Source organism: Lutjanus erythropterus, chromosome 12 (assembly GCF_056507025.1).
Source record: "Lutjanus erythropterus isolate fLutEry1 chromosome 12, fLutEry1.hap2, whole genome shotgun sequence".
Lineage (NCBI taxonomy): Eukaryota > Metazoa > Chordata > Actinopteri > Lutjaniformes > Lutjanidae > Lutjanus > Lutjanus erythropterus.
The window spans coordinates 9,131,218-9,144,978 of NC_139328.1; the positions used below are offsets into that span (position 1 = coordinate 9,131,218).

The 13,761-nt window shown below is 37.6% G+C and overlaps 2 protein-coding genes across 2 annotated transcripts; both read left to right on the forward strand.

Annotated features, from left to right (window-relative positions):
- Window positions 1-1,465: 1,465 nt before the first annotated feature.
- On the forward strand, window positions 1,466-2,454 carry LOC146317590 (complement C1q subcomponent subunit B-like). Its single transcript, XM_084733100.1, has 3 exons — window positions 1,466-1,772; window positions 1,905-2,027; window positions 2,116-2,454. The coding sequence occupies exons 1-3, from the start codon at window positions 1,517-1,519 to the stop codon at window positions 2,400-2,402; spliced, it is 666 nt and encodes a 221-aa protein (XP_084589226.1). The 5' UTR covers window positions 1,466-1,516; the 3' UTR covers window positions 2,403-2,454.
- Window positions 2,455-4,722: 2,268 nt separating this feature from the next.
- Window positions 4,723-6,087, forward strand: LOC146317591 (C1q-related factor-like). The gene is made up of 3 exons (XM_084733101.1): window positions 4,723-4,990; window positions 5,117-5,239; window positions 5,342-6,087. The coding sequence occupies exons 1-3, from the start codon at window positions 4,738-4,740 to the stop codon at window positions 5,620-5,622; spliced, it is 657 nt and encodes a 218-aa protein (XP_084589227.1). The 5' UTR covers window positions 4,723-4,737; the 3' UTR covers window positions 5,623-6,087.
- The last annotated feature ends 7,674 nt before the right edge of the window (window positions 6,088-13,761 follow it).

A 13,761-nucleotide genomic window follows, 5' to 3' on the forward strand; every position in this document is an offset into this window, starting at 1 on the left:
TTCATCCTACACACATAATTGTAGTTTGTTGTGAGATAGCTTTCACTCGCCATTTTGTCCACTGACGGCCACCGTACTCTTGGTGAGAGAGAGGCGGTGTCGGGGTAAATCCTCTTAGTTGCAATCTAAGGTTTGAATGTTAGATGTCACTGGAACTCACACACTTCTCCTTTAAAAAAAAACAAAAAAACCTTGAAATTTCCTTTAAATTTTCATTTTATACATACTAAAATCATGGCATAATTATAATTCAAATGCAAACCCAGTTTGCATTTTCACTATCAAATTCATATAACATATTATCTACTGATTTAAAAATTAAAAATGCTGATCCACAATCATTGTTATTGTAGACATACTTGGTTGTACATTGGAGTATACTGAAAATTATCTGTTGGAATAACATTGGAAATACGTTGTTGGAAATACATTCACATTTTCAAGTGCAAAATTTGCAATATATAAAAGTCTACGACTACGAATAATCATGCTTCTCTTCGAATTAATTGTAATGACACTTAATGGTTATGGTACACATGATAAACACTATTCCTGCTAAACATCATTATTTACGTACGTACAGCCTGGCAGACTCTCAGTGTTGTTACCAAACAGAGGATGTTTGGTGGTGATTATTGATATGTAATTGTGGATGAATGCTCATGTGTTACTCTAGTGAATGTTTCCTGCAGCAGGATAGTGTATGTGGACTGACTCAAAAACAGTTTTAATGAAGTCATCCAGGGCAACAATGATGTGTCTTGAACAGTTTTTGGATTATGATGGAGGTCTACGGCAAAGAGAGAATAACTGAGTATCTATTTGCATCCGCTGATAATAGTCACATGGCAGCTATTTACACCCTGCCCCATCATTTAGCTATAAAGAGCGTCTGTGAAGAGGAGGTTGTGGTGGATCACAGTTTTGACTTTTCATTTTCAGACTTAGCTGATTTATTGTTTTTATTTTTTTTAAATATACAGTATATTATTTTCAGTTTGGTCAGATTTAGGCTAAAATAACTACTTTGCCAGGTTTAGGAAAAGATCATGGTTTGTCTCTGCCATGCAGGTGTAAACAGCAAATGTGGCTATCCCACCTGCAAACAGCGTCGTTGGCTACCGACACCAGGAAGCTAATAGTGTCTGCCTGGCATTGGCAGAAAAGACAATACTTGTCAGTAGGACTGTTTATTGTAATTCATAGGTCTTCTGACAATTAGAAAAATATAGCCAGCTTTATATTTCAAGTGAAGAAAAAAGAAGTTTATGACTAAAAATCTGTGGTTATGTTGATAAATGTGATTAAAAAAAGAGGTTTGTAAATAATTATCTGTGGTTTTGTTTGCCTATGGTGATAAAAAAAAACAAAAAACAAATAAACCTTTGGTCAGGTGCTCAGTATTCCCGAAAAGAAGAAACAGACTTTGATTTTCTGGTAAATTACACAATGTCTTTGTGTGGTATATAAAGCAGTGTGGGGAGAGCTGATCAAGACAAGCAGAGGTGTGTGAAAGATGAAGACCTCAGTAGTTGTGTTGACTTTATGTCTCTTCTACCTCAGTGCGGCTGAGGACCTGCAGCTGGAACAACGAGCAGGAGACAACAACAGCACCAAGATTCCCAACACTGAGCCAACTTGTGTCTGCACTGATGACACAACAGGGAGCCAAATGGGAAACTCTTTCCAAGTTTTTGTCTTTTTTAGAGAACTGGAGGCCAAACTGAGAAACACTGAGAAACAACTGGAGGATCTGAAACAAAAAGTCGAAAGTAAGAACATACTATAACTAAGCTGTAGGTTTTTACTCTCTCTTTGTGTATGTATTGTTTTCAGGTTGCTTCTGGTTTAGTTAAATATAATAAACATTATAATAACCTCCTGTTTTCATTTAACCTCTCAAGGTAACCATGTGGCATTTGGAGCATCTATTGGCCCAGGTGGAAATGTTGGACCTTTTAACGTGGACACAACACTGATCTACAAGAATGTCTTCTTTAACACAGGCTCATACAATCCTGCAACAGGTAAACTTACCATAATGGAGTATATTAATCAATATATGTGTTCATATAAGTGGAATATGATGTAATTCTGTCTGTTGATCATCCACAGGTATTTTCACTGCTCCAGTCAAAGGAGTCTACTACTTCAGCTTCTCTGGTCATAGTATGTCATCTCGAAAAATGGGGCTGCAGCTGATAAAAAATGAAGCGGTGATTGCTCAAGTGTACAACCATGTACACGAATCTGTAAGTCGCTACGAGACCGCAACCAATGGCATGATTCTACAGCTTGAAGTGGGAGACCAGCTGTTCATGAGACTCCGGGAGGACTGCTGGATTTTTGATAATGTTGGTAGCCACAGCACCTTCATTGGCCATTTGTTATTCCGTTTGTAAGTGAAATAAAGGAAAAGTAAGCAAAAAATGCCAGGTGGTGATAATGTTATGAGACTCAAATCAGATAATTAATAAGATTTTACCATTTTACAATATTCAATGGGACAAAAATGAACCAAAAAAAACCAAGCTTACAGATATATTGCTGTCTGGTGTTTTCATCAGTAATTTAGTCCAACGTTTTTTACTGTGTCCAACAGCCACTCTGTATTTTTTGCTGAACAGTTGCATGTTGATGATAATAACTGAGGAATCTCTCATTATTGTGTAAAATGAAACATGTATGTTTATTGATACCATGTTTGCCTTTATAAAGTGTTCATTAATAAAGCTTCAATGAGTCCAACCTGGAAAATGTTGCCTGCATTTAAAAAAACAAAAAAAACTTGACATTTCCTTTAAATGTTCATTTTAAACATACTAAAATCATGGCATAATTATAATTCAGATGCAAACCCAGTTTGCATTTTTGCATTTTCACTATCAAATTCATATAACATATTATCTACTGATTTAAAAACTAAAAATGCTATCTGTTGGAATAATAATTAAACTTTTCAAGTACGTTCACATTTTCAAGTGCAAAAATAGCAATATATAAGTGCAACTGACTTTTATTCTTTTTAAAATCTTTTCACCATTGTACGTTATTTTTTTGTTAGTTAGTTAGTATTGCCTTTAAAGTTATAAAAGAATAAATGTTGAAGTTGAGAGAACCTTTAAAAAAATTCTCAGGTAATGAATGGATTGCCACAAAATTAAGTGCAAATATTCATGCTCCTTTCAGGATGAATTGTAATGGAAACTAAAAGTTATGGTAAACATGGTACAAAGCCAAGTCCTCATGGACTGAGCTACTGCTGGCCCTCATATCATGATGCCACATCAGTATATTGCCCAGCTCTACATTTAAGTTGTAAATTATTATTCTTAGAGATAGCAAAGGATAAACCGGGCACTTTATAAATCTTGTTACGTAGATGTAGATTTTTAAAAATGGGCTACAAATATGGCAACCTAAGCCAAGTTTTCACTTAAACATTGAATTATTTCAGTACATGATGGTACTGTATGTTATTTTTTTTGTAGTTAGTTAGTATTGTCATTAAAGTTATATAAGAATAAAAGCCAAATTCTCATGGACTGCGCTACTGCTGACCCTCATATCATCATTTAACATTGATATATTTCCCAACTCTGCATTAAAGTTATAAAAAAAAATAATTGTCTAAGATCAGAGAACAATATTCAAAAACATCCTTTTTAAATTATTATTCTAAGAGATGTTAAAGGATAAACTGGGCACTTTATAGATCTTGTTATCAGCAATTCCCAGGCAAAGTCCAAGCAAACATGGCATTAGTCCATACTGACCTAGATTTCTAAAAATGGGTTACAAATATAGCAACCTAAGCCAAGTTTTCACTTAGACAGCACTTAACATAGATTCTGACTTCATGAGAACTTTAAAAACACAAATGTCAACCTCGTGTTGCAGGGACAATCATAAGATCACCACAATCAGTATGATATAACTTCTGTGAACCATGAATGTGCAGTCCATCACAGGAAACGGGTTTCCAATTAGCACCCTGCTAACTGTTTCATGGGATCTTTATGTGAAATTTTTGAGTGGATTGCCATGAAATTAGATGCAAATATTCATGTGCTTCTCAGAATAAATTGTAATGACACTAAATGGCCATGGTACACATGGTAAACATTATTTCTGAATTTCCATTTTGCACATAGTTGCGTGCTGATGCTAACATTTAGCTCAAATTGCTGCTGTGCATTCGTATAGCATGGCAGACTCTCAGTGTTGACATTTGGTGGTGATTATTAATATATAATTGTGGATGATTACACGCGTTACTCACAACTGAATGTTTACTGCAGCAGGATAGTGTATGTGGACTGACTCAAAAAAAACAGTTTTAATGAAGTCATCCAGGGCAACAGTGATATGTCTTGAACAGTTTTTGGATTATGATGGAGGTCTACGGCAAGAAAATTGACTTTGTCAGTAGGATCAATTAATTGTTATCAAGTCTTCAAACAGAAAAACAAAAGAAGAAAAGACAATAAGAAAAATATAGAAATCTCCACTCCACTTTGATGTATCAAGTAAAGAGAAATGAGGTTTTGGTGAGCAAGGATGATAAAACAATAACCAAAGAAACCTTTGATCAGTTATCTATTAATCAATATCCCTGATAAGAAGGAACAGACTTTACTTTTCTGATAAATTTTACGATATCTCCCTCTTTGTGTGGTATATAAAGCAGTGTGGAGAGAGCTGGTCAAGACAAGCAATTGAAATTGAAATTGAAAAATGAAGATTTCAGTGGTTGTGTTGACTTTATGTCTTTTCTACCTCAGTGCAGCTGAGGACCTGCAGCTGGATCAACGAGCAGGAGAGGACAACGGCACAAAGGTTCCCAACTCTAAGCCAACTTGTGCCTGCACTGATGACACAACAGGAAGCCAGAAAACCAATTTCCAACTTGTTGTCATCCTAAGAGAACTGGAGGCCAAACTGAGAAACACTGAGAAACAACTGGAGGATTTGAAACAAGAGGTCCGAGGTAAGAACAAACTGGTTTTGTTTCTGTCTTTGTGTGTGTATTTTGTTTCCACTGTTTTAAGGTTGCTTTAGATTTAGTTAAACATAGTGAACATTATAATCACCTAAATTTCATGTACTTCTCAAGGTAACCGTGTGACATTTGGAGCATCAATTGGTAATGTTGGAAATATTGGACCTTTTAACACTGAGATCACACTGACCTACAAGAATGTCTACTCAAACACAGGCTCATATAATCCTGCAACAGGTAAACTTACCATAATGTGAATTCATAGATATATGAGTTCAACTGAATAAAACGAAAGCTGTAGTGGAATATCATGCAATTCTGTTTGTTGATCATCCGCAGGTATTTTCACTGCTCCAGTCAGAGGAGTCTACTACTTCAGCTTTTCTGGTCATAACGTATCATCTAAACCTATGGGGCTGCAACTGATGAAGAATGGAGTGGCAATGAATATGGTGTACAACCATCCAGCTGGAAACCGCTACGAGACAGCAACCAATGGCATGACCCTACAGCTTGAAGTGGGAGACCAGGTGTACATGAGACTCTGGGCACAGACCTGGATTTTCGATAACAGTAATAACCACAGCACCTTTGTTGGCTTTTTGTTATACCATCTCTAAGAGAAATAAAGTCCAAGTAAGGAAAAAAAGAGAAGACTTGGAGATACACAGTTTTCACTTCACTGGCTTATACATTTGCCATCTACTCAATAAAAGTCCTTTCATTTTCAGTTTATGATGATATAAATAATAACATTTTGATCCAACACATCCAAATGCCTTACTCTCAAAGTTCAGCAAATGTCACTTTTTACTGTTTCTATCAAATGTTCCCAAACTGTCTTCCATTTTTTTTGTTTCCTCATATATTATTTTCATTTTAACCTTTGTTTGTTCTGTGGCCTATCATAAAGCACCACCATTTAAATTAGAATAAATGTTTAATTTTAGCGAACAATGTTTAAAAATGTCCTCTTTTTATTCTGAGTGATGTAGGACAAAGGGAAGCCAGGCCTCCCCTGTTTTTTCAGACTGCAGCTGTCATTTAATAAAAAACAAATTTGTTTAACAGCCATGATAATTCTCCTGTGCTGTGTTGATGTTATTTCTATCCTCTCACTGAACATCTTACAATGAGCAAAACAACGCCTCTCTAATTGTTATATGGTGAATTAATAGTGAAACACGATATTGTTGAGGTAGGTGAGGTTACTGTCGTGGCGCTGCTCAACTGTGATTAGTCAGGACTATGCCGAAGGAAGCCACCTGCCCTTTGGCCTTAAACCAGTAAATTCATAACATCAGCATCATTAAAATGAAACAACAGGAGGTTTGTACAGTGTATAAAACTGAAGCCAAAATATCCTGGATATGAGCGCTCAAATAACAAAATAAAACCAAACTAATCAGGAAAATGATCATTGAATAAATATCAGCATGATAAGAACAACCTAAAATGACAGAAACCATCTTTGGGAATAATTTATGTAATGTGTAATTTGACGTTTTAGTTTGTCCTACCTATTAAAACTGTGGAGGCAAGATTTATGACCTGTACTGCTGCCCACCACCAGGGGGAGGTTGTGATGCTTTGGCCTCACTTTTGAGGAACTCTCATGTTGTCCGTTTCTTTATGTTTCAGTGTTTCCGATATTTGTGCTGCTAAGACAACTGGCTGGTGACTACAGCCTTAAGTCAAACAGATCAGATTATGGTGTCATTGTAAGCCAAACATTTTATTTCAGTGGAGAAGGAAGCTTTTCGTCCCTCTATGTCTTCCTCCTCTCTCCTCTGCAGTCACAGACTAAAAATGCTCGTCAAGCTTTACATTCAGGACATAAGATGAAAGGAGTCATTCTTACTTCCACATTTTCTCACATGGTAAACCCGTTCTTGCAGCTGGGGTCAGACTGAGTGTGTGTGTGTGTGTGTGTGTGTGTGTGTGTGTGTGTGTGTGTGTGTGTGTGTGTGTGTGTGTGTGTGTGCTGATATGGTTCAGTGGTTTAACAATAATCAAGGCATGAATTCCCGTCAGCAGTGAGCAGAGGTGTCTGCAGCGGTTGGAGGGTGGCAGCACTTTGAGGAAAGTTACACGATCTCTTCGAAAGCAACCATTTTCTCCTCAGCCTGTCAGATAACCAGCCGTGTCAACTACTGTAAATTAGTGTCATATGACCTGCTGCCTCTTTTTGCTCAAATCAGATCACATGGAGCCATTACATGCACAAGCGAAGTGAAATCTGTTCATCTTTTTCCCTTGCTGTCCCTCTCCTTCATCTTCTATCAAACGCTTCATTCTTTTTTCCAACATGTTCGCGTGTGAGGTTTGACTCAGGTTTAAAGGACTAAAGGACGCACTTCTCGTTGCGTTGCACAACCGGGGTCGTGTCCTGTGTCATCTGCAACCAAGGGAGCACAAGCTGTGACAATGCAAACCATTTGGTCCTAAATGGTTAAGAGGAACTTGGTATCTGTTTCAACATTTCATAGATCTGAGGTGAGGTTACCGCAACACAGGAAGTGCTCTATCATCCACCCTTCCTTTCCTCCAAACACCATAACACCCATCAGTAAGCTCCGATCATAGATTTGCATTCAGTGAAATGTCAGTGTAGCACAGGTTACAGGCTTCAGACTTAACAGGTTAAATGTTGCAGAAATAAGCTGAACTGAAAACTGCTTTTAGCTTATATATGTGACACACTGTGCCATGCAGCTTGCGACATTCATGATGAACACTAGGGTTTGTGCAATAATGCAGTAGGCAGAGGATGGTGTCATGTTTTAGGCAAACCTCCAGCTCCAAAAGATGTAGTGGCAGTTGGAACATCATATTACGTAAGGAAAGTAGCACTTTACTGTCACAAAATATCGCTTAGATTTAGAAAACTTTTCAAAAGTTTGAATCACCTGCCACAAAAACTTGATTCAGGACAGTCAGATGGCAGAGAGACCTACTCTGTATTTCTGTATAATCCTTCATGAATTTGGGTTAAAGAAAGTCCTCTTTTAGTTTGTATGAAAAAAAAAAATCAACATTTTGCACAGTAAACAGCCGATACTGGATTTTGGTGGCCGATGATACTGATACTGAGGAGTAAAAAGAATTCCAGTATTGATATATATCAGCCGATATTCTTTATATAATATACAGAATATAGAATATATACATAAACACAGTTTTTGTAATGATCCTTCCAAACTGGTTAACACTTGTGGCTCCCCAGGAGAGGGACGTGTTCTACTTCAAAACATCAGCACTCTCCTTATGTTGTTTCTCCAGCAGTATTTTGTTTTCTAGGTCTGAAACCTGAAAGTGGTGATCTGAAAACTGGTGTGCGGATGTTGGGGTGGGGGTGGGGGTGGGGGGGGTGGGGGGTTGGAACTTGAGTTTCGAAGAGGCAAATCTTTATTTTGAAACTTTTTCAGATGTATATTTGCAGCTGTATTTCTGACTCTACTTTCGAAGCTGAGTTTACAACACCCAGCTTTCAGAGGTCTGCAGACAAATTTACAAGATTGTGAATGACACGATCTGCTCCAGCCTCGGTGCATGGGACACAATATCTACCAACTGAGCTAAAGGGGCACCCCCCCACTCCACGTTTCTGACCTGGAAGAAAGTTTTTCCCCCGCCGCAGTCACACGAGCTGAGTTTTATATTGAAGTAGTAACAGGAAAAGTGCAGATTTTGTCAGTACCACTATCATTTAAAGGCGCATCTACAAAATGAGACAATGGTTTGACATGTCCTGAAAGTTTGAAAACAGCTGTGTCTCCAGAAAACATGACCTGGCCATAGACCATGACCACAGACCCAGGTGTGAGTGGTTTCATGTAGGAACTATTTTGTTTCTGCAGTAGAATCTATCAGAACTACTTTCTATCTACTAGAAAGAAAGTAGGTCCTTCATGAAACTGCTCACAACGAAGTCTGTGGACTATCTTGAGTAAAGAAGTAAACATTTAGTCCCATTATTTTGTAGAGAAGGCTGACATCTCTATAACATAAACTCCAATCTAGCAATTATATTCAAACCAAACAATAATCCACTCCAGTAGGGTCAAACACAAAAAAATCCCAATAACAGAAAATTAACAGAATCCAAACTCAAATTCCGAGTCCCAATAAATAAATGAAGCGTCCGTTAATTAAAAGAAATGAATGAGGAGGAGGAGGAGGATAAGTTCAGATTAGAGGGGATGGATGAGTGTGTGTGTGTGTGTGTGTTTGTTTGAAGGGTGTTTTAAAATCCAGGGAGGGTAGAATGAGGCGTGGTTAAAGACAGGAGAAAAGAGGAAGCCCGGAGAGTAGAGGACAGGAGACTTGAGACTTAGCTTTCGAGGACTCCGTCTCAACAGACCAGGAACACAGCCGCTGCTACAAGCAGGTCCAACAAGAGTAGAGGATGAATCCAGCCCAGTTTAGGGATCAGCACATCCCAGTGCAGCCATAGTCAGTTGTCTCAAAAAGTTCATCCAGCTGATTTGTAGAACTCTAAACTCAGTATACTTTCATGTAATTTTATTTTTCCTTTTGTTTATGTTTAACACATTTGTCCAGAAACTGGATATATATCCTCTCATTATCTCCTCCTTTCTTCCACTCTCACTCCTCACTCTGCCTGTCCTCCATATTGCCTTTGTTAAGTTCTCCCTTCCCTCCAGCTCACAGGTGTGCCCTGATTTATCTCCTCCCATCCCCCTACCTCTCCTGTTCAGGTGGAAAGGGTTATTTCATACATTTTCCTTTCAATACCCTTCAGTTTTTCAACTGCTCTGTTTTATACGACCAATGACAGCTGACTTCTAACTCTTATTAACCAGCTGCTAGGGAAAAATTACCCAGGGCCCTATAAAACACTTCATAAACTTGTGGTTTAGAACTTCTTTTTTTTTTTTTTTTACTTTTAACCAATGTCTTTCTAAAAATTTATACACCAAAATGGTAATCAGAATGCATAATTCATGAGTGTCTCAGGGCCTCCCCATTAACATGGACTGCTCCATAATCCTAATATGCATCTGTAGAAATGATTTAGTAAAATGATCAGTATCAAATCAGTGAAAACAAATGGCTTGGCATAGTGTAAGCGGAGTTACCTGAGCCAATAGAGGAGATTGGGGGATATTAACAGATAATACCCACCCTAGCCACAGCCCATTCTGGAAAGAGATAAAGAAGTATCTGTGCCAGACTAAAGAATTTGAGGCTATGCAAGTCATTCTCAAAACTCCACCATACATAAAACTTTATTTCTTATGAATTATTATTTATTCAAGGATTAAGAAAGAGAGAGAACAAGGGATGTAAAGGGTCCCATGCCTGTGTTTGCTTAAGGACCCAAAAGGGCTAAATCCACCCCTGGCTGCATCTGACAGTAGCGGTGATATTGCAGTAGGCACTTCACCACCTGTTGCCTGGCAGGTATCTGTCACATACTGAGCACACTCGTCTAGTTATTCTTATCTTGAGGCCAAAACTTTGAAATGTAAATAATACATTTGGTGTCTGAATCATACTGTTTTTATTTCTAAAATATATTATTCTACTGCAAGATCTTAGTGCTACAAAGTGTTTGTACTGTTTCCAGTTTGGTTGAGTGTCTGTTACAGCATCCAGTGTTCTGTGTAGGTCTATGTAGAGAAATAGAGGCATTTTAGACAGCACTTGTGTACGTACTGTATATGACTAAATGTGAGGTTTACTTGGAAAACTTCACCATGGTGATGCACCTGACAGGTCATATGACTGAAGCCCTGCAGGCATGGGGCCAATGTGAGTAAAAAAAATGCCAGTAGATTATGTAACATCACCACAAAGATGTATTTTTTTTCAGTCCTGCAACAGTACGTCACCAAGACCCTCTTTGGTATCGATGTGTAACACTCTTGTTAAACAGTTAACAGTAGATGGTCAGCATGATGCCCTCAGTTTAGAGAAGCACAGTGGAGCACCAAGACAAAACCTGGACAGGGTCAGCAGCAAAACCTATTTTAGCCACCTAAAAAATCTTCTGTAACTGCTTATTCCCGAAGGGTCACAGGGGGGCTGGAGCCTATCCCAGCTGACATTGGGCGAGAGGCGGGGTTCACCCTGGACAAGTCGCCAGTTCATCACAGGGATTTTACAGTCATCAATTAACTTTGCATGCATGTCTTTGGACTGTGAGAGGAAGCCAGAGAACCTGGAGAGAACCCACGAGGAGGAGGACACGAGGAGAACATGCAGAAAGGCCCTGCCGCAGCCAGCTGGGGGATTCGAACTCTGCTGTGAGGCAGCAGTGCTAACCACTGCACCACCGTGCCGCCCAGAAAATTTCCACCAATTTACCTTTCTGTCAGAAAGCCTCCTGCAATGGAGAAACCTCAGTTTTATAAGCCAAATATCGCCCCCTCTCAGGAGTCATTTTAACTCGCAGAGCACAGGAGCTGCTGGGCTGCCGCTGCCTCGATCTGTTACTTCATTTGTGTTATTGTATGACCTTTTTAAATCTGACCTAACCTTTTAAAACACAGAAGTTACACAACAGCACAAATAAATTAACCAGTTGAGGCAACGATAGACCATGAAAACATTACGAGTTATGAATTACTGCAAAGTGCTTTATAACTGTAGCTTATATTACTAAACACTGACAGTTGCAGCTACTGCAGATAGTCATTACGAAAACAGAGTGAGCATTGCTAGGCTCATTGAAGCCACCTTTTCTTTACATAGGGCCTGAATAGTGCGAGAATGTTGTTAGATTGAATTTGGTAATCTGACCTTGAATCTCTGTGGTTAGAGAGGGACACTTGAGGCAGCAGCTGATTGGCCGGTCTGAGGAGTGGCCTACCAAATACCAGTCTACAGTATGTATGGCTGATTGAACTTGGCTGCAGACACAAAAAGCCCTCTCTGTCCTCCACTCGGCAGCCTAGAAAACATGCGGCGGGAAGAGGGGAAGCAGCTCTCTCCAGCTAAACACACTTACTGGAAACCCTACCCACTACCCAAACAACTGGACTGAGATGTTTTTTTATTCACGTGGGGCACGATGGCAGTGATCACTTACTTAATTATACACACGGGGTGTTAAAGGCTATTTATCTTCATATGAACAGTAAACATTTAAAATCTGCAAACAAGTGCATCTATTCCCACATGATACCTAAATACCAAGATGAGCCACAGCTTCTCTGAAACAGCTGCAACTAATTATTTTCATTGTTGATTAACTGATTCTTTGGATTAATTGATTAACAGGGGTGGAAATAATGACTTATAACTACTCACATTACTTAAATGAATAAATAATTATTTCACTGTTAACAATGAAATGATAATAAAATATGTTTACTAATTATTAGTAAAACTATTAATGTTATTTTATCATTGGTTTGCGTAATGTAAAATAATTGTTTAAATTATATATTGTATCATAACTGATAAGAGAAAATCACAATTAGATTGTGATTGCACAGTTACACACATTATAATATTTTAAATACTATATCAAGTATTTGTTATTGATTATCAAATGATTTGTAAACCTTTAAGAAATCATGACATAACAGAGATTGACCAGGTATTTGTAACATTCCATTAATGATTGATAATTAATAATTAATTATAATAATTACTTTGCATACCATCTATAAACATTATTTGGCTGGCTATTACAAAGCAGCTGATGATTATAATACTTTATGTACTCACATACATAACTTATATAAGTTTTGTACATAAACTTACATATGTACTTAAAGCTGATCTTTTCCTAAACCTAGCCAAGTAGTTTTTGTGCCTTTATTTTGAAAGTTTAGCCAAATACTTGATTAATAAATACTGTTAAGTGCATGTATGTACATTATGTGGATTGATTTTCATAACTTTACTATTGCTTGACTAATGGTTTCTAAAGTATATATAAACATTATTTGAATATTTAATAGTAAATTAACTATTAACTATTTGGTTATTATATTATTTTTAAAATCATGATTTAGTACTGAGTAGGCTTACCATTAGAATTAATATCCAAACCTTTCATTTGCATTTTTGTAGCCAATAATAAAGCTTTCCGATTGCAAGTGGGCCAATGAAAACCAGGACATATGGATGGGGGAAAAAAAAAAAGGCCCATGACCGTGACCACTGAGCAGAACATCACACAGGAACCCATTTCAACTGATGATGCATTAAATATCAAAGTTAAACAGTAAATTAAGTAAAAGTGGTCTTTGAGAAGAACACGTTATAATTTCTAAGGTGACTTCTTTAAGTGACTTGTGTTGTGTGACCACCTGTCTAGTTCCAGCTTTACTGATGCAAGGATTTGAATATTTTGGGGGTTTTGGACAGTTGGTCGCACAAGAGATGTGACCTCTGGGCTCTTTAATTTTACTTGAATATATTTTAAAACCAGTATTTTTATTTATAGTTGAATAATCTAACAGTATTTCTGCTTAATTTTTACTACTCTTTCCACCACTGCTGATTAGTGTATAAGCTGTCCAAAAGGACTGAAAAACATGCATCAGTGCCTTTTAAATTACTTGTTTTGTGCGACCAACTGTCCAAACTCCAAAGATATTCTTGATATTGGTGATGATATAAAACAGAGGGGAAAAAAAGCAATTCTCACATCAGTGAAGCTGTGACTACAAGTTTTTCCTTCATATATTATTTCTATTTATATTACATGACTTTGTCAAATGCTCCACTCTGATTGGTCAATTACAACATTGTAAGATCCATTGTTTCTGAATGACTGT

Excerpts from the sequence above, each read along its gene's own strand:
- LOC146317590 (XM_084733100.1), top strand. The coding sequence starts at position 1,517 with ATGAAGACCTCAGTAGTTGTGTTGACTTTATGTCTCTTCTACCTCAGT. Across the intron at positions 1,773-1,904 it reads TCTGAAACAAAAAGTCGAAA|GTAACCATGTGGCATTTGGA; the intron begins GTAAGAACATAC and ends TAACCTCTCAAG. Across the intron at positions 2,028-2,115 it reads CTCATACAATCCTGCAACAG|GTATTTTCACTGCTCCAGTC; the intron begins GTAAACTTACCA and ends GATCATCCACAG.
- LOC146317591 (XM_084733101.1), top strand. The coding sequence starts at position 4,738 with ATGAAGATTTCAGTGGTTGTGTTGACTTTATGTCTTTTCTACCTCAGT. Across the intron at positions 4,991-5,116 it reads TTTGAAACAAGAGGTCCGAG|GTAACCGTGTGACATTTGGA; the intron begins GTAAGAACAAAC and ends GTACTTCTCAAG. Across the intron at positions 5,240-5,341 it reads CTCATATAATCCTGCAACAG|GTATTTTCACTGCTCCAGTC; the intron begins GTAAACTTACCA and ends GATCATCCGCAG.